At 40.8% G+C, this 26,830-nt stretch overlaps 1 protein-coding gene across 1 annotated transcript in view; it reads left to right on the top strand.

Moving 5' to 3' along the window:
- The first annotated feature begins 321 nt into the window (after positions 1-321).
- The window catches only part of ST7L (suppression of tumorigenicity 7 like), a 38,480-nt gene continuing 11,971 nt past the window's right edge, over positions 322-26,830 (top strand). The window contains exons 1-11 of the mRNA XM_035122472.2: positions 322-588; positions 3,946-4,028; positions 6,069-6,234; positions 7,031-7,085; positions 8,103-8,218; positions 9,705-9,783; positions 11,716-11,870; positions 12,972-13,069; positions 13,770-13,884; positions 15,771-15,843; positions 16,083-16,185. Coding sequence (XP_034978363.1) covers positions 372-588; positions 3,946-4,028; positions 6,069-6,234; positions 7,031-7,085; positions 8,103-8,218; positions 9,705-9,783; positions 11,716-11,870; positions 12,972-13,069; positions 13,770-13,884; positions 15,771-15,843; positions 16,083-16,185 — 1,260 coding nt within the window. The 5' untranslated portion in view covers positions 322-371. The remainder of the gene's footprint in view (positions 589-3,945; positions 4,029-6,068; positions 6,235-7,030; positions 7,086-8,102; positions 8,219-9,704; positions 9,784-11,715; positions 11,871-12,971; positions 13,070-13,769; positions 13,885-15,770; positions 15,844-16,082; positions 16,186-26,830) is intronic.

The raw sequence follows: 26,830 nt of genomic DNA, 5'->3' as shown, positions 1-26,830 counted from the left end.
TAAAAAAAACCAAACCTTTGCAATCCCAAATGGAAAAGCAATAATAATAATAAAAAAACAATTCCCACTGGGGGGGGGGACCACAAACCGGAGTCACGTCCCTTTTAAGGAAAAAAACCTCCAGGGAGCGGGAGCCCTAAAAAAGGAAAGAACAAAAGCGCCCCCTTTAAAGCAGGACGGCGGCGGAGGTGTATCCCCGAGGGGTCCCCTCTAAGGCAACAGACACTTGGCGCGGGGGACAAGCGACGGAACAGCGGGCGCGCGGACGCGCACCCGCTTCTCCCAGAGTCAGGCGGCGGCGCGCCTGGCTGGTCCCTCCCTCCTTTCCTCCAGCCAGCCAGGCCTGAGCGAGCGAGCGAAGGGCGGGAGTCATGGCGGAGAGTGGTCCTTCTCCCGTGGATGGGGATGCGGCGCCTTCCTCCTCCTCCTCCTCCTCCTCTTCCCAGCTGCCCAGCCACTGCCCTCGGCGGTGGGAGAGGCTGAGGTTGGCGGGGGGACCTTGGGCGCGGACGCTGGCCCTGCTGGCGGCGCTCGGTCTCCTTTATTTCCTGCGGGGCCCGCTCCGGCTGCGGGATAACTTGGCGGCAGGTGAGGGGCTGCTCGGGGGAAGCGGGTGGGAGAGCAGCTCTGTGGGCGCTGAGGGGACTCCGCTGCCGGGAGGGGCGCGGGCTGGCTCGCTTCTTTTCCCTCCGCTGCTATGGACGTGAGGGGTGGGGGGCTTTGGGGCGTTTAGGGGGCTGTTTGGGCGTTACACTCGCTGCCCCTCAACTCTTCAGCCCTAATCTCAGGTGCTTGAGGTGCCGTTTGTGGAAAGAACTCTGCACGTGCTCTGTGAAACTGGCCTTACGCCATTCATTTCTGGGCTGAGCCCTGAGGGTGAAAACAGGCTTCTCTAGAGCTATGACTTTGCCTCACACTGAAATCTGGGGTGTGTTTACCTTGGGGTTGGTTGCATACAAATACAGGGTTCTTAAGACGGGTCCTATTATCAGAAAGGATTGGTTCTTGCAGGTCTGCTGGGGGCTGTTCTCCTGTGTGTTTTGGTGTGTATTTAAGTGCTTCTGTCCTTCGGGGCCTCGTTATTTTTTGTCAGGTTATTTGTAAGCCAAGTTGGTTTAAAATCTGGTTCCCCACTTTTTCTTCGTGTCTGTTTATTTTAAAGATTGCAAGGCAGTCTGTAGTCTGGGATGTCTTCCCTTTGTTAGCTTTTGCTTTTTTTAAAAAAAGCTTTCTACCGTATCATCTGTTGCTGTCTGCAAGCCCTGAATGATGACAGCAGCTATACTACCAGCTGTCAGATCCTCTGTGTCATCAAAACAGAAAGAAACTAGACCTGTTGTTTGAAAGCTGCAATTTACACACAGTCACTATCCTTTTATTAGAGCAGTGAGCTCCATACTCCCCTTTTGTTGCTTTTTAAATTGCGGGCCTTACATAGATGCTAAGTCTCATAATATTTTGTTGGTCTAAAGTTAACGGTTGGGGAGTTAAAAGCACACTCTTAAATCTGCAGTCCAGCATACAGCATGACTTACAGCTCAATCCTCTCCATGTTTATTTAAAAGTAGGCTGCCAAAAGTAAGTGCCATTATATTAAATGGGGCTTATGTCATATGGGTACATCCTTAGTATAGGGTATTCTAATAAAACATCCCAAAGCATGATGATACATGCATAACTTTAGAACAATGTGTTCATGGGTTAAAGTTGCTAGGGAATGAAGGAGAGTCTGCTTATTTATTTGCTCGGTGGTCCTACTGAGTTTTGCCATACTCTACACATGAAGCAGTACATCAAGTAAATAATGGAATAACCTTGACTTTTACCTCAGGATCCCCCTCAGGGCTTAATGTACATGTCCTGCTTTTAACTTGGTATTATTTTGTGTGTTTAAGACTTTGTCTCTTGCATGCTGTGGTTTCAAAAGCCCAGGAAGGTAGACTTGTTCAGACAAAACTAGCTATACTGGTTAAATTGTGAGACTGACACTAATATAAGAGCTGTCAATTTCTCATTGTCAACACACCATATTCATTTTCTTTAGACTTTTCATCTACTAATCTCTTGCTAAATAACAATCAGTAGGCCTAACCCACAAACAAGATTGAGTGTTGTAGGTTGGTTAATAAAATGCCTCAGGTGGTATCTGTCTGGATTTTATGAATCAGTCCTAAACATGCATATTCAAAAGTAAATCTTACAGAGTACAATTAGATTTACTTCCTGTTAACATGCAACAGTATTAGTTTACCTTTGAGCTGCTTCAGATATGTTGTTCCTACATGGAAATAGATGTTTGCAGGGATCTGTATTCAAATTTCTCACAATTACAAGTAACCCTTAAGTGTTGACACTTCTTGAAAAATTACGGCTTAATTATTTTGAATACGTAGAACCCTTGTCACATGCAGTGCTTTCTGTGCTCCAGGCTAAAAGAAATGTTTGTGCCCATTCTAATAAAAAAATGAAACTAGTGTCTATTGTTATTTATTAAATTTCTATACTGCCCTTCATCCTAGGATCACAGGGCAGTTTACTGTACAATGTAAGAACACAAAAATGCATAATATAGTAACGAACAAAAACAATTACCTTCCCTCACAGTTTTAAAGGCCATAGATGACTTAATTAGCCAAAGGCTTAGGAGAGAGAGACGTTTTTTACCTGGTGCCTAAAGATATGTAATGAAGGTGCCAGGCAAGCCTCCCAATGGAGAGCATTCCACAAATGGGGAGCCACTGCAAAAAAAAAAAAGGCCCATTCTTGTGTTGCCATCCTCTGGACCTCTCGTGGAGTGGGCACACAAAGAAGTGCCTCAGATGATGACCACAGGTTCTGAGTCTGTTCATATGGGAAGAGGCAGTCCTTGAGGTATTGCAGTCCTGAGCTGTTATGGGTAAAAACCAGCACTTTGAATTTGGCTCAGGAATTGATTCGCAGCCATTACAGTCAGGCCAGGATTGGCATGATATGCTCAAATTTTCTTGCTCCGGTGAGCAACCTGACTGCTGACTTCTGCACCAGTTGAAGTTTCCTGTCTTGAGGCTGCCCCACATCTAATGCATTGTAGTAATCTAGGTCCTTATTTAAATATATCTATACTGCTCTTCACCATATGGTCACAAGGCAAGGTACAACACACCAATATATGTTTTCGAAAGTATTTAAAATTGAGCAAATATCCATAATTCCCCATATTTTACTCTTTACAGATTTAAGTTAAAACTATTAAACTTGTGTTAAAACTGTGGTTTGCTGTTATGGATCCTTGTGTTTGACTGATCTAGGTTAAGAGAAAGCCAAAATATCAATTAAAACATTTAGGGTTAGCTATTTGAACTTAAACTCATGGACTTCTTACGAAGCTAAACATTGAACAAACAAACAAAAAGCATGTAGTGAAATTATGGTATTCTCTACCATGAACAGTGGTGATGCCTACCATGTTTGATGACTTTCAATGGACTAGCCACAGTAGCTAGGTTCTAGCTCTACTGTTGGAAGCAGTATGTCTTTGAATAGCAGTTTCTGGGAATCACAGGTGGGAAGAGTGCTGTTATACTTGGGTCCTGTCCAGCACTTTTAGCTAAAAAGTCTACTTTAACATACGGTAATGATTCTCCTAACATTCAAAGCAGGCATCCTCAAACTATGGCCCTCCAGATGTTTTGGCCTACAACTCCCATGATCCCTAGCTAACAGGACCAGTGGTCGGGGAAGATGGGAATTGTAGTCTAAAACATCTGGAGGGCCGAAGTTTGGGGATGCCTGATTCAAAGCATAGCTTGTATGGGCTACATAATTTCCCGATTCAGACATTCCAAAAAGTACCCCCAACCAAAGGAGGAATTGACTGTGTGTGTGTGTATGTTTGTTGCTTAAGTAATGTCATCTCAGACACTGAAAGGCAAATGTATTGACAAAGCTTCCCTTTTTCTTTGACAGTGACCATTTTCTTGAGCACACTGACTCCAAAATTCTATGTTGCACTTACTGGGACATCTTCTCTGATATCCGGTCTGATATTTGTAAGTAATTTTCTCTATTTACTCATGCTGGATTTTTTGTTGATCCTACAGAACCAGAAATATAGTATGATCGTGTCTTGTGCAGGGACTGCATTCCAGGGATGAAACATACATGCAAAAATGCATATACTTGAACCACCCCCTTTGAACCACTGCCACAAGGCCATCCTGACCTTCCAAGCAAGACGGAGACCTCTTAAGCTCCCCTTCTTGCTTACCAGGCTTTGGGAGGCTCTCGTGAGATTTCGTTGGCCATCCAAGTTCCTGCAATATCTAACAAGAGCCTCCCAAAGCCTGGTAAGCAAGTCTGAGAGCTTAAAAGTGCTTCCCACACCAGGAAAACCAAGTGCAAAAGGACATTTTATGCTGTCTGCTTTGCATGCAATTAATTTGTGGGATTTCAACTGGCCAGCCTTCAACTACACAAGGTTGAAATTTCACACAACTTAGGTTGAAATTGCACTGTAGTGTAAAAGTGAGATTATACTACTACATAGGCTAGTATGTATTTAAAATGCTGCACACAAGTATTGTATAGAAGTCTTCAGATTTTAGATTTTTAGAAGATTAAAAGTATTTTTTTTTAATTGCTGAGTTCATTCTGCTGCTTAGGACAAAGAAGTAAGAAATTAATGCATCATAGACCCTAAATTGTGGTCTGCTTTTAAGACTGTTATTAAAGCACACTCTAGGAAAATGTCTACATCAACTAAGAATAGGTCATGTCTGCATCCACAGTACCTTTTTGGGATTTTTGGAAGATGAGGAATAGTTATGGTGAAATGTGATCAGTCTGTGTTTACAATGTTACAGTTTAATTTTTAAAACTAGATTTGTGTAAACTGTGCGGGTCTGAAGATGAAAGTTACCTTTGATATGCCAGCTGAACTCTAGGTGGCGCTCCTATACAGAAAAAGAAGCCAACATTTTTATTCATTTTGATGTGGTTCCTTACTGGTCACCACAGCCTTCCAAGTAAAAAATGAAATGCTTTATAACATTGTAAGGGGCAGCTGTGACAATAGTCTTGAGCCTTCACCAGCAGGATTCTGAAGCACATTGCTTAGGCTGCAAAGTTATTTGTGGGACTCTACCTGCATTGCCTCATTATCATGGCTGTATGAGAGGGCACCTTTTGCATAGCCACAGTTGCACTATAATGCTATTCCATCGAACATAAAATATGTATGTTAGGAGCAGTGTAGCAACCAAAAAGATGATGAAAATATTACTATTTGCCTTCAGGCCGTTCTTGTTCATCTTGAGGACACCAGTATATTGTTTATAGCACCCCATGTTTTACCAAAATTGCCCTGAGTAGCGTTTAGTTTTTGTCTGGAGCCTACTTGTTGGGGCCAATCTCTGACATGGGACATGCATAGCTGCCAAGTTTTCCCTTTTCTCGCGAGGAAGCCTATTCAGCATAAGGGAAAATCCCTGTAAAAAAGGGATAACTTGGCAGCTATGGACATGCCAGTTCTGAGTCGCCTGTGCAGCACTGTGCTCATAAGGTAAGATGAAACCTGTCTGTCTATTCTTAACCCTCATGCAGTGCCACAAATAAATTTACACGAGTGGTTGTAGGAGGAGTGTGCTATCACAGGGTAGTTAAATAACCAAAATTAAGTGTGCAGCATTAGAAGAAAGACAGTTAAGTCTGCTTCCCTGGATTAGTTTTAATTTGACAATCCCATGATACTTTTTTTAAGCCAATATTTTCCATTGGAGGGGGGGAGCAGCCCTATGGTAAGAACCAATAGATTTCTTTGGCTATCTTATATCTCCATTACGTTTACAGAGAAACAGGAAGTGGCTGAACTTTGGGAGCCTTGCTTACTACTTCACTGGTGGCAGTGTCCTAAAAGGGCTATGTTTAGAAAGAATTCTTCCCTGTTATATTATCTGTGGGCAAACTGTCAACCTTTGCTGAAAGGAACCATAAATATAATTGTGGCCAGCCTATTGTTTTGTGAGCGAGTGATGTGACTTGAGATTCTTGACCCAATAGTTTATTGTGTGTTTTTCTGTTTCTCATTGCAGATATTTGAATGGTGGTATTTCAGAAAATATGGCACATCTTTCATTGAGCAGGTATCCGTGAGCCATTTACGACCACTTATTGGAGGAGCAGAGAATACTAATTCTCCACAGGCAACTTTCTCTGCCACTAGTGGAGAAAATGAGACAAGCAGGCAGAGTTTGTCAGGTGATTGCTTCTAACATCTGGCTTTGTGCAAATGTACTTCATGATAGTTGGCCTTAGCCAAAGTCTGTAAATACAATTTATGTTTATTTTTGTAAATGGGCTTAGCTTTGCATCAGGTAATGCCTTTGTCTTGCTTAGGAAAAACAAATCAAAGTAAATCAGATTGGGCAAACCCTTTTTTGCTGGGGGCAGGTGAGTTTTTGAGTTTAGTATTTTATTTTCCACAACCCCTTGCAATTTCCAAATCAATATGATTTTTCGTTTTATTGTAATAGATATTTTTCCTGTATATATTTTACTATATAGAACTGTGTGACAAGTGGGTTTTGTTTTTAGTTTTGTTTTTGGAAAATTGTTTGCTTTGCACCTACATGTGATAGAAAAACTTTGTTTTCTTGAAGTGGTAGCTCAAGTTAGACATTCATCCAAACTGTAGTTTGGACTATCAGAAACAAACCAGGGTTTCCTCTGTTTCCTCTCCTCTTACTTGGGGCTTTCCCTTTTCCAATTTCCTGTTTAGTACCATTAATAATTTGTCATGCCATCCACATTTTAATACTATGGTTAGGGCTTGCCATGCCTGCTTCAAACGATTGTTTATGGATCTAGTTTTGAAAGCATCATTTCAGATTTGCATGTCATTGTAAATATATATTTGGGCCAGTTCAGAAGTAATGATTTCATATTTATTGAACCAAGATTTCTTATAGTGAACCAGCCTCAACACACAAGGCATATATGTTTAAAAATCTGAAGTTCTGGCTTAATTTTGAGATTAAACTGTTTCTTTTTACAGAGTGCAAAGTATGGAGAAATCCCCTCAATCTCTTTAGAGGAGCAGAATATAGCAGGTATTTTGTCTTTGTTATATTAGTGTATAGCCATTTTTGTAAAATAAATCAAAATAGAACTTGAGCTTCTGGTTTGTCAGAACATTGTAATCTTACTCTTTCCTGTAAATTCCGTATATAAGGACAAATATGAATCTGTTTGGATAGATGATTTATTTCTTTGCTTTTTAAAAGACAAGTTTTTGTCTCAGGGCAGCGTTAGCTAGTTGTTGGACTCCAGCTGCCATCATCCCCGATTGTTGGTCATGCTGGCAGCGACTGATGAGAATTGGTGTCCAACACCACCATCTGGAGGGCAGCATGTTGGCTATTCCTGCTCTGGGGCATTTCTTCTGGGTTGCATTTCTTCACCAACAGGGCCTTTTTGATGGTTCCCTCCTCCCTCTGTGGAATTCCCTCCCCCAGGAAGTGCATGTGGCCCAAACTTTGTAAAGCTTTAAGATAAATCTTATTTTTTAAAAACAACAACAAACAAACCAGTTGGCTTTTTATTAATTCCAGTGATCATAGAATCATAAATTGAGCTCCTGCTCAATTTCAAAGGGGTATAATGTGGTTTTAAAAATGATGACATCTTTCCATGTAATCCTATTCACCACCTTGGGAAGGCTGTTGTTCCCAAAGGTGGTGTATAAATCACTTGAATATTTTCTTATAATAGATACAATGAGCTTTACAATTCCTAAGTTCGAAGAGTTTCAATGTGTATCTCCACTAAAAAGGTTCCAGCCAAGTTTGAAACTTGTAGTGGATGTTCATTGCAAGGATGATAATCGCTCATTGGAGAAAATACGAGCTATAGCCTCCACTGATTCCTGCCTTATTTGGTCTAGTTTGTGCATATAATAAAGATTAATCTGCTCTGTGAAAGATACTTCTCTATTTCTCATGTAAATATGTCCTTTAGGTTGCCATGTAGATACTTAAATGGGAGCGTATCCCACTGGCTTTCTTTTGAGTAGAGAGGCAAAGAATTGGGCTCTTAATGAAGCCTCTCTTTTTTCTCTTTTTTTAAAGATATACGTGGGTGACTGGAAAGGAGCCACTTACATATTATGACATGAACTTATCTGCTCAGGATCATCAGACCTTTTTCACATGTGAAACCGACTCAATTCGACCTTCAGATGCAGGTATCAACCACATCTCTTGTGTGAAAGATAAAAAGATGTCTAGTTAGTCATAAATAATTTTTAATGTTGGAAATGCTTGTTCTAAATACCTTTTCTAAGTCTCTTTTATATTTGATGGATAACATATCTCATTTTTCATAATGTTTCTGGTCTCTTGGGACGGAGAAATCAGGATGAGACAAACAAACCTTAAGTCATTATTATTGCCAGAACTTTGTGTGTCTGTGATAACATTTCTACATACAGTATGTCCTCTGCTCACCTGAGAGTCCTGTCCAAGTCTAAGTAGGAAAGAAAGGTGTATTATGGCACCTTAAAGATTAATATGTTTACCATGGCATATGTGTTCATGGACCTCATCGGATGCATGCAGCAGAATTTTTGTGACAGTTCAAGACCCTCACTGTTCTTGCTACAGCAAGATGGATGTGGCTACCCTTTTTGAGTTGTAAGACTTGCAAATGTTATGTACTCATGAATGTTGAATTACTACTATAAAAAACCTGCCATGCCCCGAAATTATTATATTTCTTTGCACCAATTTTTTTTGAGGGTTACATATTGTCTGTTCCTATCTTTAAAGCATTGGCTTTCGTCATATCTGGCCTTTTTCAGCTTATGTGTTAATTCTTACTAGTTCATCTAAATCGGCAAGAGTTAGCTGTCTACACATTAATCTGATGACATGTTTAATGATATGAGAGCTGTAGTTTTTGTTTTATAAATGTTGTATATTGTTTCATCATCAGAGCCAAAACTAACATTATGTTTTCAGAAAAATGCTCCAACATTTTCCACATTATTCTTGCTGGACAGTTGCAGGTTTAGTTCCAAAAGAAACATATATAGGTTCTCTCCCTTCCTTATAAAAACTGAGGACCATCAGATACAGTCAAACTGCAATCCTGTACTTCCTCAGCTGGGAATAAGCTCCATTGAAATCAGTTGAACTTACTTCTGAGTAGACATGAATAGGATTGTGCAATCAGTTAATGAATGTTCACTTTTTAGCCTTCATCAGGATTAGGGTTTCATTCCCAAAAAAATGAACCCAGCCAAGTGAGTGGCAACGATGAGAATTTTATTCACTTAAAATGAATAGCATCTGGCAGAAGAGAAGGAAGCAACAGCTGGGCTAATCCCACCAGCCTTGGCACTGGTCTCCATGTAGCCACACTCATTCCACCCAGAGACCATCAGTGACCAAACTTACCTTGCAGCCAGCAGGAGGGAAAACAACAAACTTTTCATGAGCCACCTGGGGCCAATTGCCACAAGCTCTGCCCCCCTTTTCTGTTGGTCACCTTATTCATTTTTCTCTCTTTTAAAAATAAAGATGAAGAATAACATACATTTATGATAGGGGCTGGTGTTCAGTTTGGTAGTGGATTTATTCTTAGAGAGAGATTTGTTTGTTTGTTTGTTTCTCCATGAATACCTACAGTCATGACTTGCCTTTAAATAAATCCTATTTTTCCCCCAACAGTTATGCAGAAGGCATGGCGGGAGAGGAACCCTCAGGCCCGAATAAAAGCAGCATATCAAGCTTTAGAATTAAATAATGAGTAAGTTTGGTGGCGCTGTGGTCTAAACCACAGAGCCTAGGGCTTGGTGATCAGAAGTCAGCAGTTCGAATCCCTGTGACAGGGTGAGCTCCCGTTGTTCGGTCCCAGCTCCTGTCCACCTAGCAGTTCGAAAGCACGTCAAGTGCAAGTAGATAAATAGGTATCTACCTTCTCTGGCGGGAAGGTAAACGGCATTTCTGTGCACTGCTCTGGTTTGCCAGAAGTGGCTTAGTCATGCTGGTCACATGACCCGGAAGCTGTCTGCGGACAAACGCCAGCTCCCTCTGCCTATAGAGCAAGATGAGCGTGCAGCCCCCCAGAGGCATCCACGACTGGACCTAACGGTCAGGGGGACCTTTACCTTTAAGTTTAGTAACAAGTCTCACCCTAATTTTATGAAGTAAAATTAAAGCTATACAGCATTGTTAAGTAATTTCTTAGGGCCTACCGTATTCATATTGTTGTAGACTTGGGATAAACATAGAAATTAATAATTTCTAGGATTGTGATTATTTGGGGGTGGGAGATATAAGCTGCAAAGGAATTCCTGGCTGGCTGGGGGGAAGAGCAGACCTGTTAGCATTAAAAAAAGGTGCTGATGGGCCATAGAAGGATCCTTTGGCCTGGGGAGTCAGATGTCACAAAGGTTGCCAGTGTAACTGTGTTTGAGGGGACAGGAAAGGGGAGGTTTGAAGTGAGGGTTTCTGGGCAGAAGAAGGAGAAAGGAAGGCTGAGATCCATCTTGGCGGGGGAGTAGGAAAGGTTGCCTGCAATGCTTTGGGCCATGCTGTAAGATCTGGACGTCCTCCATGCTAACCGAACGTGTAAATAGGCAAATAAACCCTATTTCTTAAAGCATGACAGTCTCCGATGTTTCTTCTATTCTCCAAAGGGACCCAGATCCTGTATGTGTGCCTGTGGCCCAATGTTTCTTGTGCCACTGCTTGGCGAAGAGAGAGGCGGGCACTGGGTTTTTGTAACAATATGATTAACATGTTCAAGTGATGTAACCTTTGGTGGGCTGTAACAGTATCCCATATTAAGTTTTTAACCCTTGACATATTAAGCTAACATGTAAGGCGTTTTTGTAATTGTTGGACATTGAGATGTTGCAATTTTTCCAACCTGCAGTCTGAAGTGGATACTTCACACAAGTCTGAATTGATGCCGAACCATAGAAATGAAGTAAAGAATCTCATCTTTTTCAGTGCAACTGAACTAAGGGTCCATTTTAATAGGACTCAAAATTCTTATGTTTGGCTCAGTTGTGTCCAAAATTAGCACACAACTTTTAGAAAATGAGATCTTCAAGTGGCAGGGGCATTTTTCAACTCAAAATAAACACAACCGTTATAACAATCTTCATAGTTAAGTCATTTTAAAAAATGTTCTGGGAATTCTCTCTTTTTCTTTTTCTTTTTCTTTTCTAACATTTCCCCTTCTATATCTCACATAATGTTCCAGTTAAGAGAGAGAAAGCAGAGCAAAAGTTTCCATACCTTTTTAGACAATACACCACTTTGCAAATCTATTTTGTGCATTTGACTATCCAAGTGTACTTCTATATGTGTGGGCTGGCATTTTTATATGACTCATGTTTTTTTTAAAAAAACTTCATTTTTGTAGTTTGACTGATACTGAAATTCACCTTTTATTTAGTGCATTTTATAGTCATCTTGATCATAAAATAGCCACCTTCAATGAAAATTAGTAGTCCCTCTCCTACCTGGGCTCAATCTCACAGAGCCTGTTTTCCTTTTAATGTGTATTGAAACATTTTACATGTATTGTTTGGATGAAAATAGTTTTGTTCCACATCTTTGATCAGAGTTTATTTGTAAGTATGTTCAACTACTGTACTGTATACATTGTTAATCATGTCACTGTGTCAACATACATCTTTTGAATACCTGGTTTCATTTTTTCTCTCAGTTGTGCCACAGCATATGTTCTTTTGGCCGAGGAAGAAGCAACTACTATTGTGGATGCTGAGAAATATTTTAAGCAGGCTCTGAAAGCAGGAGAAACCATTTATAGAAAGTCTCAGCACTGCAGTTCCCAGAGTCCACAGCATGAAGCACAGTTTAGTAAGTATCCTTTCACAAATCATTCAAAACGGTCAATAGTGCTGTGCTTGGTCATGCTCAAATCTACAGAACCACTAGAAAACTTTAATGCTGAAGAATTAAAATCTAAATTAAAACTCAAAAATTAAAAGTACACATACTGTAAGTACAGGCAGCAGGTGTACAAGCTGCATTTTAATTTCAGAAAGTGCTGAATGTTTTGCACTACAGTTCTATACGTGTCTAAACAGAAGTAAGCTGAACTGACTACAGTGGGACTCACTTTCAGTTAAGTGTGTAAAGGATAAGGCTTTAGCCTTATTTTAAAATATGAGAATATTTTAAAATATTATGCTGGTCACAGAAGGAGAGTTGCACTCTAGGAAAGAGGTCATTCTATTCACAGAGCAGCAACGCGATACAGTTCGATATTAACTACATTGCTGTTAGCAGGGCTGTGGGAAATAATGTTTTACCTTTGGTATTTTACCTTTGGTGGATTCATCCCTCTACCAGCAGCTCAGCTCATCCTATTTGCTTTTTCTAGCAAGTCTCTGTCAATAGCTCAAGGTTACAATATTACTCTCTCTCTTTGTATTTCTCTCTCTCTTGCTGTCTTGTGCCATGGAATGTGGTATCTTAATTTTGAGGCCACAAACAAGTTGTCAAACTTCAGTTTATTATTACAATGGAACAGCAAATATGTGCTGAAGCTATGAATATGTTGTTTGGATGAAAGGGTGTTAGAGGGTTTCTCGTCCCACATCCTTGGATGTGGTGGCTTGAGGAAATAGTTGGATTCCTTGTGCTTCATATTAAGTCAGTGTTTGGCACATCACATTGTCTGTGCCCCTCCCTTTCTATTTTCTCAGGATATAATGTTCCCTTCATTTTGCAGACTCAGATGGATAAATGTTGATTGACTCATGTGTGTTTTCAAAAAAAAGTCACTGTGATTTTATGGGTGTGTTCTATGGTTGAACTCTCAACCTTCTCAATATATTTGTAGACAGGAAGAGCAGGATGGATCTCCTACAACGTATGCAGAAATGAATGCCTGGGTTAGAAAATGTGTGATATCTTAGTTTTTATGTATTTGATGTAGTCTCTCTTTTTCCCTAGGAAGAGACACCAATGTACTGGTTTATGTGAAAAGAAGACTAGCTATGTGTGCAAGGAAGCTTGGAAGAATTAAAGAAGCAGTAAAAATGATGAGAGATGTAAGTAATCCAGACTTCAATTCTATACCCCTCCCTTACCTGGGAGGACATAAGAAGAACTTGCTGGATCAGGCCAAAGGCCCAACTAGTCCAGTAACTTCTTCTCACAGTGGCCAGCCAGATGCCTCTGGGAAACTGGAAACTGGCAAGCAGGATTTGAGCACAAGAGCATTCTCTCTTCCTGTGGTTTCTAGTAACTAGTATTCAGAATCGGCATTGCTGCTTCCAGTTGTAGCTCATCATGGCTAATGGCTGAATTTAAGTCAACAGCACTTACTTCTGAGTAGACATGTATAGCAGTGATGAGGAACATCCAGCCTGAGAGGCTATTTTCCCCGTGTCATGCCACCTGCCCACCCCCACCCCCCCGATATCATATGATTGTTCTATGACTTGTTTTCAGTGCCTGTTAAATTTGGCACCAGATAGAAGTCCCTCTGGGATTGGTTCCATTTGGAAGCTACTGAATGGAGCTGAACCCTTTCCAAAGTGAGGTTTAAAATCAGTGCTCTTTGGCTGTTTGGGTCAACTGAGCAATTCCTTTGCAGAATGGCTTGAGTTCAATCTGTGCTGCAAAGGAAAAATGGGTCAGTTTCACTTTGTCTTTTTTACTTAGTGGAGTAAACATGCATAAGACTTTGCTGCAAGATAGAAACTTCTGTAGCCTAATTTATTCTCTCCTCCCTCCTCCTATTTACAGTTAATGAAAGAGTTTCCTCTCCTAAGTGTATTGAATATACATGAAAATCTCCTAGAATCACTTCTGGAACTACAGGCTTATGCTGATGTCCAGGCAGTTCTAGCAAAGTATGATGGTAAGAATATATAGATGTCATTGTATGCTAGATGCAAGTTGCAGTGTGTGCTTGAATAAAATATTCATGAATACCTACCATAGGCCCCTTCCCTCTTGGGGTCCAAGGCCTCCCATGATTAGCAGTCATTTTCAAATAACTCAGCAGAGTAGATAGGTGGTACCTGAAAATCAACACAGACATCTGTTCACCTTGATTTGTATCTTATCTTGGACCTTAGGCAGCTGATATAAATTGGATGAAATTATTTTATTTGTTCAACTTTTAAATTGCCCTTTATCCAATCAAAACCCAAGGGTTGTTTGCAAAATACTAATTGTTTTTAAATTATTGTGTTGTTTGGATTTTATTATGCTAGTTAGGTTGTAAACCAGCTGGTGAAAGGCTATATTTATGTATGTATGTATGTATGTATGTATGTATATATATATATATATATATGTGTGTGTGTGTGTGTGTGTGTGTGTGTGTGTGTGTGTGTACGGGTATATATAATTTTAAAAATAGTAACACTCCCCCCAAGATATCATTTAAGCAAGACATATTCCAATGACAGTTCCAATGACAGTTCTATCCCACTTATTTTTTTCTAGTGGCTCTTTTCACTCCAAATATGTTAACTTTCTACATTATAATTGAATACTGTATCCTGTCACTAGTATGTTATACTGATGTTTATCTATAGATCAGTTAGCACAAGGGACTAATTACGTCTTTACCATTCTCAAAGTTATACCACTTTTTCCATGGAGCATCTCTCTGCAAAGGATTTCAGGTCAAAAAACAATAATGCGCTTCAAGTTCAGTGCCAGATTTGCCACATTTTCTTTGAGAGGTGCCCTAAAGGAGTTTTTCCTAACAGTTCTTTCTCTAGGACTGCATAGTGCTTAGTTGCTTTTCAGCATACCATGGAACCCATACATAAAATGTAAGGAGAGTTTCATGTAAACTCTGAACAGTGATATTAAAACTAATTATCGTGTTTCTGATTAAGTTAACGGTGGGAACAGTTCAGTGGGTGTCAGATTCACTCCTTGTCCCCTCCAGCAGTGGGTGTTCAAGATTCAAGATGCTGAAAAGCTGCTGTGATTCAGATGCAATGCTGGAGCTAGATGGAGCCATTGCTTTAACTCAGAATATATTGCAAATTCTTACACTTGATAGCTAAGTATTTTTAAAAAGTTAAAAAGTAGATACTGGCTAAAACTGTCCATTAATATGGAATTGAGGGACGGGGTTTTGAAGGTGGCTGGAGGCGTTTTGAAATGTGTTAATAGATTGCTTTAACCTGGTTTTTATGACATTAGTGACGTTGAAGACTTGCCAGAAACAATACATGATTCTGAACATTGATGTGTGGCAACCAGCCCAAATTTTTGATCCTCTCGTTTGGGAAAAGGAGGAAGAGAAGTAGTAGCTAGGAAGAGTAACTGCCAGTAAGGAAAGAGGTGATTAGGAGAAAAGAGGAAAAAATGGGACTTAGGGTTGAGATTGTACAGGAAAGAAAGATGAGTGACAGAGAATATATGGAACAGAAGAAGTTATCCCACATTCTGTTGCTGTGGGCACACGGGTGTTGGGGGCATATGTTTTTATGAGCCTCATCAATGGCCATGGGCTTTTAGACATCTTGGAATTCTGAGAAACAAAAAGCTACAGACAACTTGGAGCCATGATGCAAAGTAGCAGACATTTGACACATGTACAAGAGAGTGTCTTTCTCTGTAGTTTCCTCCCCTGAGCTCTCACACAAGGCAAGTAAACTTAGTCTGAAACACTGCCTTTTCCTCGGTGGTAGCTTTAAAGCACCTCCCTCTTCTTGGAGGGTGTGGTTTTGAAATGTTTCTCACTTTAGAATCTAAATACAACAATTTATTGTTTCATAGACATCAGCCTTCCAAAATCAGCAGCGATATGTTACACAGCAGCACTCTTAAAGGCCAGAGCAGTTTCAGATAGGTAAGTGAAATATTTCAGATTCAGATGTAAAGTGATAAACTCTTCACTCTTCCTGCAAGCAAATAATTTTGCACCTGGCAACTGCAAGTAGTGCTTTTGCTTTGTTGGATTAAGCTCTGGCCCAGCTAATTTGAGCTTTTGCTTAAAAAAATTATTTTCAATCAGCTCAGCTTAAAAAAAGCTAGATTATCCTTTGCCTCAGTTTGAGTAACTTGACAAACTTTTGAATGTTGCTGCAGATTCTCTCCAGAAACAGCTTCTAGAAGAGGACTTAGTACAGCAGAGATTAATGCTGTAGAGGCAATTCACAGAGCAGTTGAATTTAACCCTCATGTTCCAAAGGTAAGTGTTTGTTTGCACGCATACACGCATACACACACACACAAACACAGAGCAAAAAGCAAGCCAACTAAAACAGGTACACCATATTGAGTGTAGAACTGCACAGTATGACCAACATACTGTCTTATGAGGCAGATGTAGCAGGCACTTGGGACTTGTGGGTAAATTCACTTTCAAACAAATGAGCTCAGAAACAAGGGGTAAACTCAGGTGGGAGAATAGTGGGAGTGTCTTCATGGAGGCACTTCCTGCCCTGATTTCCACCCCCATCACATCACCCCCATCGCATTCACATTTTCTTGGGCACACATAGGTTTGAGAGCATACATTTGCTAAAATATCATAAGACAGAAGTACAGGGTTGTTGTTTTTAGCTCTTCAGAGTTCTGTCACATGTTGACACTATGCTTTTCTGCAACACCTAACAATTCAAAATTGTTAATCTCAAATGCTTGCAGCACAAAAGCATTTTTGCATGACAGAGTTTCAGAGAGATTAGCGTCCTTATACTTGGTTTCATGGTGAGAGATTATGTCGTTTGTATGTTTGTTGGCAAATTTGTTGTTCCTGGTGCTACTGTTTGATTGTTATCTTCAAATAAGAAAAGTGCATTTTTCATTCATTGGTAGTTCTGGTACTATCAAATGCTCTCTCCATTGCCTGCTTTTGTTTTAAGATAGGCACTGCAACCTCCAGCCTGCCACAATATTCTTCCTCTCTCCTATGTGTCTCCTAACTAGAGCCATCCCATTTGGATTATTTGTTTATATTTGACGAAAGCAGACTATTTCCTAATCCAGGCATAGGCAAACTTGACCCTCCAGATGTTTTGAGACTACAATTCCCATCATCCCTGACCATCCCTGACCCATCATCCCTGACCATCCCTGACCATAGCTAGGGATGATGGGAGTTGTAGTCCCAATACATCTGGAGGGCCGAGTTTGCCTATGCCTGTCCTAATCCTTCCTTCACCATTCAATGAATTCTTTACTTTAGCCACCACTGAGAAAGACCCTGTCGTTTATTGGTCTCTCACAGCACTTCTGAGGTCCTCGGCCTCACTCAGACCTGCTCATGCACTTCTTGATTTGCGTGTTCAGATCTCAGCTGTTCTTGTTGGTTTTCTGAAATCACAGTTGCTGGTAAAGTTCTGCAAATGCTGTTAATACTGGTGGGAGGATCCTAATCAGTCTGTCCTGAAGTGAATAATGGAGCCCTCGGGGATGGTAGGAAGAACACATGGGGAGAATGTAATGCCACAAGACTGGCAGGGAGAGTGGGGGAGTCAGAGAAGGGGGTGACAGAAGAGGGAGCAGTTGTATTGGACTGCTGGCAAAGAGATAAACAATGGTGTGTAAAGTGTGGTGTGTGTGTGTGTTTCTGTAGAGTTGTCTTGAGTTAAGGATGTGTGGCTGAGCTATGTGTATGTACAAGAAAGAGCAAGTGTGGGGTAGCTATGCCTGATTTGGTTTTGACCATGCTGGTACGTGGTCCTCAGAGGGTGGATCAAAGAGGCAATATGGCCCTCAGATTGAAATTAAAGTTCACCACCTCTGATCTAGGGAGACTAAGAATCTCATGTTTTCCTTTTTAAAAAGAATTTTATGGTTCTGAGCTCACTGCCTTTCTAGTTCAGTGTCTTTTCACCCCCCTGCTATTATTTATTTTCAATTTTATTTGTTTTAAAGATGTATGGAAATTGTTATCCGATTTAATTGTTCTGTTTGTAAAACCACTTTGTGTTCTGTTTTGAAAGGTACCATAAATCTAAATAGAAATATATAAACCATTTCAGCTTCTGTAACACCAAGCGTTCACCTTTGTGTTTCTGCTGGCTGCTTTTGAGCTCCTGAGTTGATAAATAGGTTGGCTGATCAAGGCAGTCCTTAGGATCTCCTGGTAAACAGACTCTACCTGCTTCCCCAGCCATAATTTTCTGTACACAGGGAGACAATATATGTTAGCCTCCGTAGGGTGGGCACTTGCTTGCCTTAATGAAACAATCAAAGACCATGAAATAGTATGCTGTCCTAGAGCATGATTTTGTTTTCTGATTGGTAGAAGCATGTTGACTGAATTTCTAACCTAATATAATTCCCCCTAAGTAGGGTAGTGAATGTGGTGCCCTCCATATGTTGTTGGACTACAACTCTCATTTCAGACAATTGACAATCCTGGCTGGGGCTGATAGGAGTTGTAGTTCAAAAATATCTAAGAAGCACCATGTTGGCTACCCCTGTCCTAAGATGAAAGACAAAGTTTGAGCTTGTTTAAACATAACTAAGAAAAATCAATGAGTTGGTGGTGCTTGTTGTCAAGACAAGGTTCAATATGAGCTCAACGGGTCATTTAAGGTCCCTGTTTAGATATGGATTGCAGAAAAATAGAACACAGTGGACCCCTCTGTTTATTCTTGAATTCACACAGTCCATACAATTGTGTTAATATATATCCCTATTACTTTGATTTCCAAGTAAACATCGCACAAGTTGACACTATATAGATTAGTAAAAATAAGAAGAAAATTGGGGAAAATGTGGGGTAAACAGGACCACTAATACTCCCAGGGATTGCAAGCCTCCTTAGGGAGATTCACCTACCACTTTGAGAACCATGGGAACAGAACAACTATCCAGAAAATAATGATCCTATCAGCATTTTTTTGGACAATTTCATCTGTAGACAGTCAGAACTATAGCATATTGTACTAGAACTAAGTTAAAAATAACTCCTCTAGGGAAGAACTTGTTTTTTGCATGCTTTTATTTGTGTTTTTTCCCAGAGAGTCAATTGTTAATGGACGACTTTCTTTGTCTAATAGGAAGTGAAAGCTTTTTTCTAAATGGCTGAAATTTAGGATTTTGTCCAGTTGAAAACTAGATGTATCAGATAAGTGAGACAATAAGAAACAGATGGGTTCTCAGAAAGATATTTGAGTAAGTGTTTTAGTTCCATCCTTTTGTTTGTGACTATGGCTAGCTCTAAATGAACCTGTAAACCATTCTACATACAGTGGGTTTGATCCTTCTCTGTTTGAATATAGTGATTTCCCATGCAGGAATACCCATAGGATAAACATGGTTTCTGCTTTGAAGAAAGATGTCCTTTAATGGGGACCATTTTTTCTTAGAAGCAGGGCCTATTGGGGCTTGAAACAGTTCATATGGAAGGCATTTCTTTGGTCTTGTGCAAAATAATTGGAGGAGATTGGAAGGATGTCTTACTGCTCCTCCAGAGACCTTGTTTTCATCCCCAAACCTTGCTCCTCACACTTCCCTGGGGATTCACCCTCTTGTCAAAAGTGGCCCACAAAGGGGTGGCCACTTTAGAATCTGGCTTGCTGAGCCCAAGTTGTTCTCATCCCTGAACTACAGCATCTCTTGACATATGGTTGACCAGCTTCTGACCAGATGCCTCCAGTGAAGCTAGTGCCCACCAGCTGCCCAGACAGACTATTCCACTGTCAAATAGCTCTAACAGTTAGGATGTTTCTTCTAATGTTTAGCTGAAATTGGCTTCCCAGCAATTTCCAGACTTCTATTGTGTCTCACTTTTAGTATTCAGATCTTTCAACTGCTCTTCATAGAGCTTGGTTTCCAGACTACCTCACCATGCTGGCTGGGCATTCACCAGTCTTTTTTAAATGTGGCACCCAGAACTGAACCCACTACTCCAGATGTGGCCTGACTAGCAAAGAGTGGAACTATTTCCCCATGTGGTCTGGACTCTGTATAGTGCAATTGCAGCACACGCACACACATTTTACTTGCGCAAATTCAATTATGCACTCTTGACTTTTGAGGAAGCAGCAGCCTTCCCAACCATGGTTGCAGCAGAGGTGGCAGCTCCAAAATGAGTGAAATGAGTGGGGAAGCTGTGGAGGCAGATGGAAGAAGAAGAAGAAGAAGAAGAAGAAGAAGAAGAAGAAGAAGAAGAAGAAGAAGAAGAAGAAGAAGAAGAAGAAGAAGAAGAAGAAGAAGAAGAAGAAGAAGAAGAAGTGTTGAGCTGCTGGCTGGACAGAGAAAGGCTGACAGAGCTGCAGGCAAAACCCCCCCCCCCCCACAAAAAAACTGGAATAAAGCCACATTTCTGCCTGCCTCTCTCCCTGTCTGCTTTTCTCTCCCTTTTCGCATCTGAAGGAACCAAGCTTCCCCCCACCTTTCTTGCAGCCCAGGGAGCCAGTGCAGGGAGGTCCTCTGTGCAGGACTTCCCCCACTTCCAGCAGGCAGCTTTTGTCCATGTGCGATTTTGTGTATGTGCTGTGTAGGCACGCTGCCTCTGGAACATAGTTCTCACATGAGTTGCAATCTTACTGTACTGCTGTTAATGAAATGTAAGATTATCTTACCTCTTTGAGCAGTTGCATGCACTACCAGCTCATTTTACTGTAAACCTGGCAGGATAATTGTAAATCCTGACAGCAAAATTGAACCTCATAAACTGAAAAAGAGCTTTTCATCATGCCTTTCTGAGCTTCCATAAGTGCTTCTTCATGCAAAATTGAGGACTGTTTTTTTGCCCTTAGTCTTTTTGCAGACAATATACATGACCTTCATGAACATATTCTTTTGCAGAACATGTGGCTTACTGGGCACATTGGTGCTGATCAGTGTTAAGGGATTATGTTTTGAATTTGTTCTGCTGGCAAAATATAAACTTTAATATAATAATGTACAAATGCTTCACTATTCTAGATAGTGCACTTTGTGCATTTCAATTGAATTGTTCATTGTAACAAATTTTAAGAGTTCTCAATATCTGAGACTGGGATGACCAACATGGTCCCCTCCATATATTGTACCCCACCTCCCATCACTCACAACCAATATGACCGGTGGCTAGCGATGATGAGAGTTCTAATTCACAGCATCTGGAGGTCGCCACATAGATATTATCTCTTAGCTATATTGTCTAATATTTCTAATATTAGAAACTTATAATGATTATGTTTAATTTGCTTGTGTAGCTACACAGGTGCTAGGTAAAAGAGTGACTTAAAAAGAAATTTAAAACACCCATGAGGTTAGTTAATTCAGATAACCTGAAACATAAATGTTTAAGCTGATGTAATTGGCAAATTTCTTATCCCAACGAAATTCTGTTTCCAAGACAGATTTTAAAAGCATTTTATTTTCATGTCATCTGGAACAATTAAAGCCTTCCTACCACACTCGTAAAGTGTATATCACCCAATGGGATGAGCTTAGATGGGAGACCTCCCCCCCCCCTCCAGTCGCAACTTTCCCCTAAATGAATGTATACAGTTGGAATTTCAACCAGTTCTATACATTCCTGACACTGATGATATATGGCCCTTGCAGTCTTGATAGTGGATGGATGGCTTATCCCCAGACCTAATCCTCCTCTGATAATCGGGACGTCCAAATGGTTCTTTCCTTGAAGGTCTGAATTTATCCATCCAGTCTTCTGTCTGCCTGTCCAATCTGATAGAATGTGCACTGAGAGAGCTAATTGCTGAGAGAATTTGCTGCTTGCCTGCATGACTGATCAAGAGCACAGCAAGTTCATTTCAGACAGTCTCAGACAGATTTTGCTTCATCCTCAGCCTTTAGGGGGAAAAGATTATGATGTCTTATCATTATCTAAGAGTTAGGTGTCTCTTCAATTGCCTCAGAACTGCTGTATCCTTAAGGAGTTTAATATGTCTGTACCATCTTTTTGTGTTGTCTTGACTAGCTCTGTGTGTTGTCAAGAAAATTAGCGCCTCGTGTTATCCATAATTCTATCTTCCTTTCTGGTCATGCTTTCTTTCAGATTTCATTATTTGTATTGGTGCAACTTCCAGCTGACAAGGAGCTGGGGAGAATGGTGTGCCAGCAGTGTCAGATACAGGCACAGCTTCTTTAGATTAAGGAAGAGTCAAGTTCTGGAATATATTGTGTCTATGGTTTTCAATTTAAGCGATAACAGGCTTGCTTGACTGCTTGGTTTATTTGTGTGTGTGCGCATTCCCACCTCTGCTACCTGAGTTTCCAGGGAATGAATGTTCAATCTAATAGTTAAGCATGAATCTGCAATAACAAATGCTTGTTTTAGATGTGCATTTTTTCTTGGTCAAAATTAAAGTTTCAAGATGAGTAGTCCTGTGCATATCCACTCAGAAATAAAACTCATTGATTCAAATGGATCGTTCTTCTGGAATTCCAAAACCTTTTATCAAACCTTAGTTGCCTTATAAAATTTGTATAGCACTTTTCACCAGACACTCTCAAAGTGTTTTCCAACAGTACTGAAATATACAGTTATTAAAATGAAATACAATTAAAGCAAAGCAACTATTACAACAATAGAGCACTGTAAAATTCCAAAGTTTTGGGAGAGGTGCAAGTTTCAACTGAACAGTGGAAAACCGTAAGTGATTATTCTGTCCATACCATTAGGCAAGGTTTCAGAGTCAAGGTACAATCACAGAGAAGGCCCACAACACTCATAGGTGGGATTGCGAATAAGGCACTCCCAACTGATTTTGGTGCCCAAGCTGGTTAATATGGAGAGAGGCACTTCAAGTCATTCAGGGTTTTAACATACTAAGAACACCTTAAATTGTAGGTAGCCAGTGAAGCTCCTGCAGAATAGGTGTAATAAGCCTTGGAGCGCCTGTTAAAACTTTAGATGCAGCTGTATGTAGAGTGTATTACAGTAATCCAACTGGGATATTACTAGAACATGTAAATCTAGCTGGGATATTTTGATCCAGGAATCTAGAAGAGGCAAAATGCACATTTTCATGGCACAAGGACCACCCACCAACAGTGTTTTCGCTAAGTCAGGATTCAGTTTATTGGCCTCCATCCAACTCATTAGTACCTTCAGGCACTGGTTCAGCACAGACATGGCTATATCCAGTTTAGATGGTACTGAGATACATTGCTGAATGTCATCTGCATGTTGATGGCACTGAGTTCCAAACTGTCTGATGATGTGACCCAATGACTTCATATAGATATTTAAGTAGCATTGGGAACAAAAGTAAGGATTGCAGAACTTGGAGCTAAGCCAAACTCAGCTCTTTGGAAGCAGCCCTAGGTCTGGGATCACTGTAGTAGCACTGTGATCCCAACCCACCAAATTACTCCAGGAGAATAACATGGTTGATAGTATCAAAATCCACTAAGAGTTCAAGGAGAAGCAACTCTCCTAAAGCAAGTTATCAGCCAGAGCTGTCTCTGTGCCATAACCAGACCTGGAACATTTGTAAAGATAAAGCACTTTATATGCATTATAACACTGTGACACCAGATGGCGATGTGGAGTCCTGTCTTTCGCCAATGGGATTCCCCTGTACGAACATGTTTAACTGAAACACTTTTTCGATGTGTCTAGATTCAGCCCTGGTGCTGAATTAAATGGGTCGAGATAATTGCTTTCCCTTTTAGTATGTCTGAAGTTGCATTGCCACAAGTCTCTTGAGCTCCTGGCTCAGGAAGGGGTGTTAGTGACTGAGTAGTGGTTTAGACCCTCATGATCCAGGTAGGACCTTTTAAGGAGTGATGATGTATCACTTCCTTACAAGATGACAAGGAGTGCTCCCTCCTACAATGAGGCATTTACCACACTTGAGATTACCTCAACCAGCTCTGACAGAAAGACTGTTGAGCAGTAGGTGGTACACATACATGGTCACTGTTCTGTGTCTCTGGCAGTAAAACTCTCCAAACTGGCACCCAATCACACTTGCTTTTGGGGGGAAATGGGCAGATTTTTTTGGAAATGACAGCAACACTTGAACAAACTGTGTGTGTGTGTGTGTGTGTGTGTGAGAGAGAGAGAGAGAGAGAGAGAGAGAGAGAGAACAGGTTCTGCATGCCAAATTTGCAACTAAAATACATTCAGCATTAGCATGCCAACCTATTTTTCTGCAGTTTCCACTTATCTGTCATACGTGTCTACATGGCATAATGTAGAAAGACAGGCAGATTTAACCCCCTGAGCTGGAGAGTTCACAGTTAGTGATTGAGAGGCTAATATAGTCGAAGCTTGACCATTGTTGCAACTTTCCCCCTGCCTTATTTAAGAAATCTATCTCAACACCAAACTAGTTACTGAAGACCATCAGGGGTCATGTCAGGGGTCAGATATTTGAGACCATTTTCCCACAATGGCTCTCTACAAGTGATCCCTTACTGTGTTAAAAAAAATGGTCAAAGAGGATTAAATGGGATTAGTAAGAATATTACCCTCCCAGAAGTAGCCCCAAGACACAAAATGAAGAACCTAGTGAAGCAGTAAATGCACTATATTTGACCAGGGCACAACCTTGGCTACATTCCTTCAAGAATCTGAATGGGAAAAGTTAAGTCCTCTAAACTGGATTAGTAAATAATCTCATGGTTTGTGGCATCTGCTGAAAAATCATTAAGTTCACTGCATTCTTACAGTTTTTGGGAGAACTGACAGAGTTATTGACTGCAGTGATCAAGGATGTGATTATTGTGTGGATCAGGCCAGTTCATAAGTGACTTCATCAAAGTCATTCATTTATTGTTCTATGAACGCTCTCTGATTTGTTTTCCTCTATGAAATTTTAAACCTGCAACTTTGCTCTGAAAATATTTCTCTTTTTAAAAAGAATTTCTAAAAGTGGGTGGGGGGGGAGGGGAGGGAGAGACTCCAGTAATTATACAGTAACAAGAGCATTTAAAGTAACCATTTTCATTTTGTGGAAGAGTATAGAACAGGAATGGTGAAACTGTGGCCCTCCCGATTCTGTTGAAGCCCAACTCACATAAGCCTCTGCCAGCATGGCCAAGGATCATGGGTGATGGGAGTACTATACTCCAATAGCAGCTTGAGAGCCACACCTATCCCTGTGGAATGCCCTGCCTTCAGATGTCAAGGAGTTAAAGAACTATATAACTTTTAGAAGAAATCTGAAGGCAGCCTTGTATCAGGAAGTTTGTAATGTTTGATGTTTTACTATGTTTTATACATGCCGGACGCAGGTGCCTAGGGCTTGCTGATCAGAAGGTCGGCGATTCGAATCCCTGCGATGGGGTGAGCTCCCGTTGCTCGGTCCCAGCTCCTGCCAACCTAGCAGTTCAAAAGCACGTCAAAGTGCAAGTAGATAAATAGGTACTGCTCTGGCGGGAAGGTAAACGGTGTTTCCGTGCGTTGTTCTGGTTCGCCAGAAGTGGCTTTGTCATGCTGGCCACATGACCCGGAAGCTGTACGCCGGCTCCCTCGGCCAGTAACACGAGATGAGTGCCGCAACCCCAGAGTCGGTCACGACTGGACCTAATGGTCGGGGGTCCTTTTACCTTTATACATGCTGTAAGCCAGCCAGATGGGCGGGGTTCATCATCATCCCATCCCTGGTATAGAATAGACTCAGTAGATTGCTTTGTGAATGGCACATGAATACAGTTCTCTGTCTGCTTGAGGACACAGTTAATTTGGTAAGGCGAATAGCCTCCATCTCCTTTTGTTTTACTAGGGGGACAAAGCAGTGAATGCAGAGTACCGAACCAGAGCCATACCATAGCAATTCCCAGACTTATTTATTTATTTTAAGAGACCTATTAATGGAGTTTCTTGTGTGTCACTGTTTGGGACCTAACTATCAATGTGAAACCCTAACAAAGAAAAACTCCATGGGCTCCTCAAAATACTGTTTTAAACAGGCCCTGCTGGCAGTTGAGCACCTTACCCTTATTACTTCTATAATTTACCGTTGTATCCTCTTCCACTTCTTGGGAGTCATTTCCTTACAAATCGCGTTGATTGTGGTTATTGTTTCTGCTGTCCTAATCCTGTTGTTCTTCCCCATAAATGTGGAAGTTCATTGCTCTGCAAAAGCATCCTCTCCGCCCCTTTGGCACATTTAGCAGTGCAAATGTAAGTTCCATTTTTGAAGAAAGCAGTAAACAAAAACCACCCATGTTAGTAGTAGCACATTGCTTTTTCCAAATGCATTGTCTGCATCTAGATACAGGTAGGTAGCCGTGTTGGTCTGAGTCGAAGCAAAATAAGAAAATTCCTTCAGTAGCACCTTAAAGACCAACTAAGTTTATATTTTGGTATGAGCTTTCGTGAAAGCTCATACCAAAATATAAACTTAGTTGGTCTTTAAGGTGCTACTGAAGGAATTTTCTTATTTTGCATCTAGATAGTGGGCCTTCTTCAATTGAGAAAAGAGTGCCTGTGATTGAAGGGGAGCGAAGGGGGCTTTGGAGTACACATGGTGCTTTTAATGGCTTTTACTGGACTGTGGAGTTGCCTAATCCCTGGCTACCACTTCAGTTTTCATTATGATTTGTGTTCAGCCAGTGCAGTCTGTTGCTGAAGGGAGTCTTCTTTTGAAGAAGACAGCAACCCTTCAGTGTGCTCATACCACGAAAGCTCATACCAAAATATAAACTTAGTTGGTCTTTAAGGTGCTACTGAAGGAATTTTTTTATTTTGCTTCGACTCAGACCAACACGGCTACCTACCTGTAACTTCTTTTGATAAATTCTCCAAGAACTGGGGTTTAGTATAAGCACCTAATATAATGATTGCATCACATGGACTGAAGATTTTCACTGATGTTCTGTCTCGTAGTCTGTCTAGAAAGGCAATGCCATGTATGTTCCTGGAACCACTTTCCGTGCTGCAATCTGAAGTCTGAATGTGTTTGTAAAAT

Source organism: Zootoca vivipara, chromosome 7 (genome assembly GCF_963506605.1).
Source record: "Zootoca vivipara chromosome 7, rZooViv1.1, whole genome shotgun sequence".
NCBI classification, from domain to species: domain Eukaryota; kingdom Metazoa; phylum Chordata; class Lepidosauria; order Squamata; family Lacertidae; genus Zootoca; species Zootoca vivipara.
The sequence above is the reverse complement of the archived record's forward strand: the minus strand, read 5'-3'. Positions and strand labels throughout refer to the sequence as shown.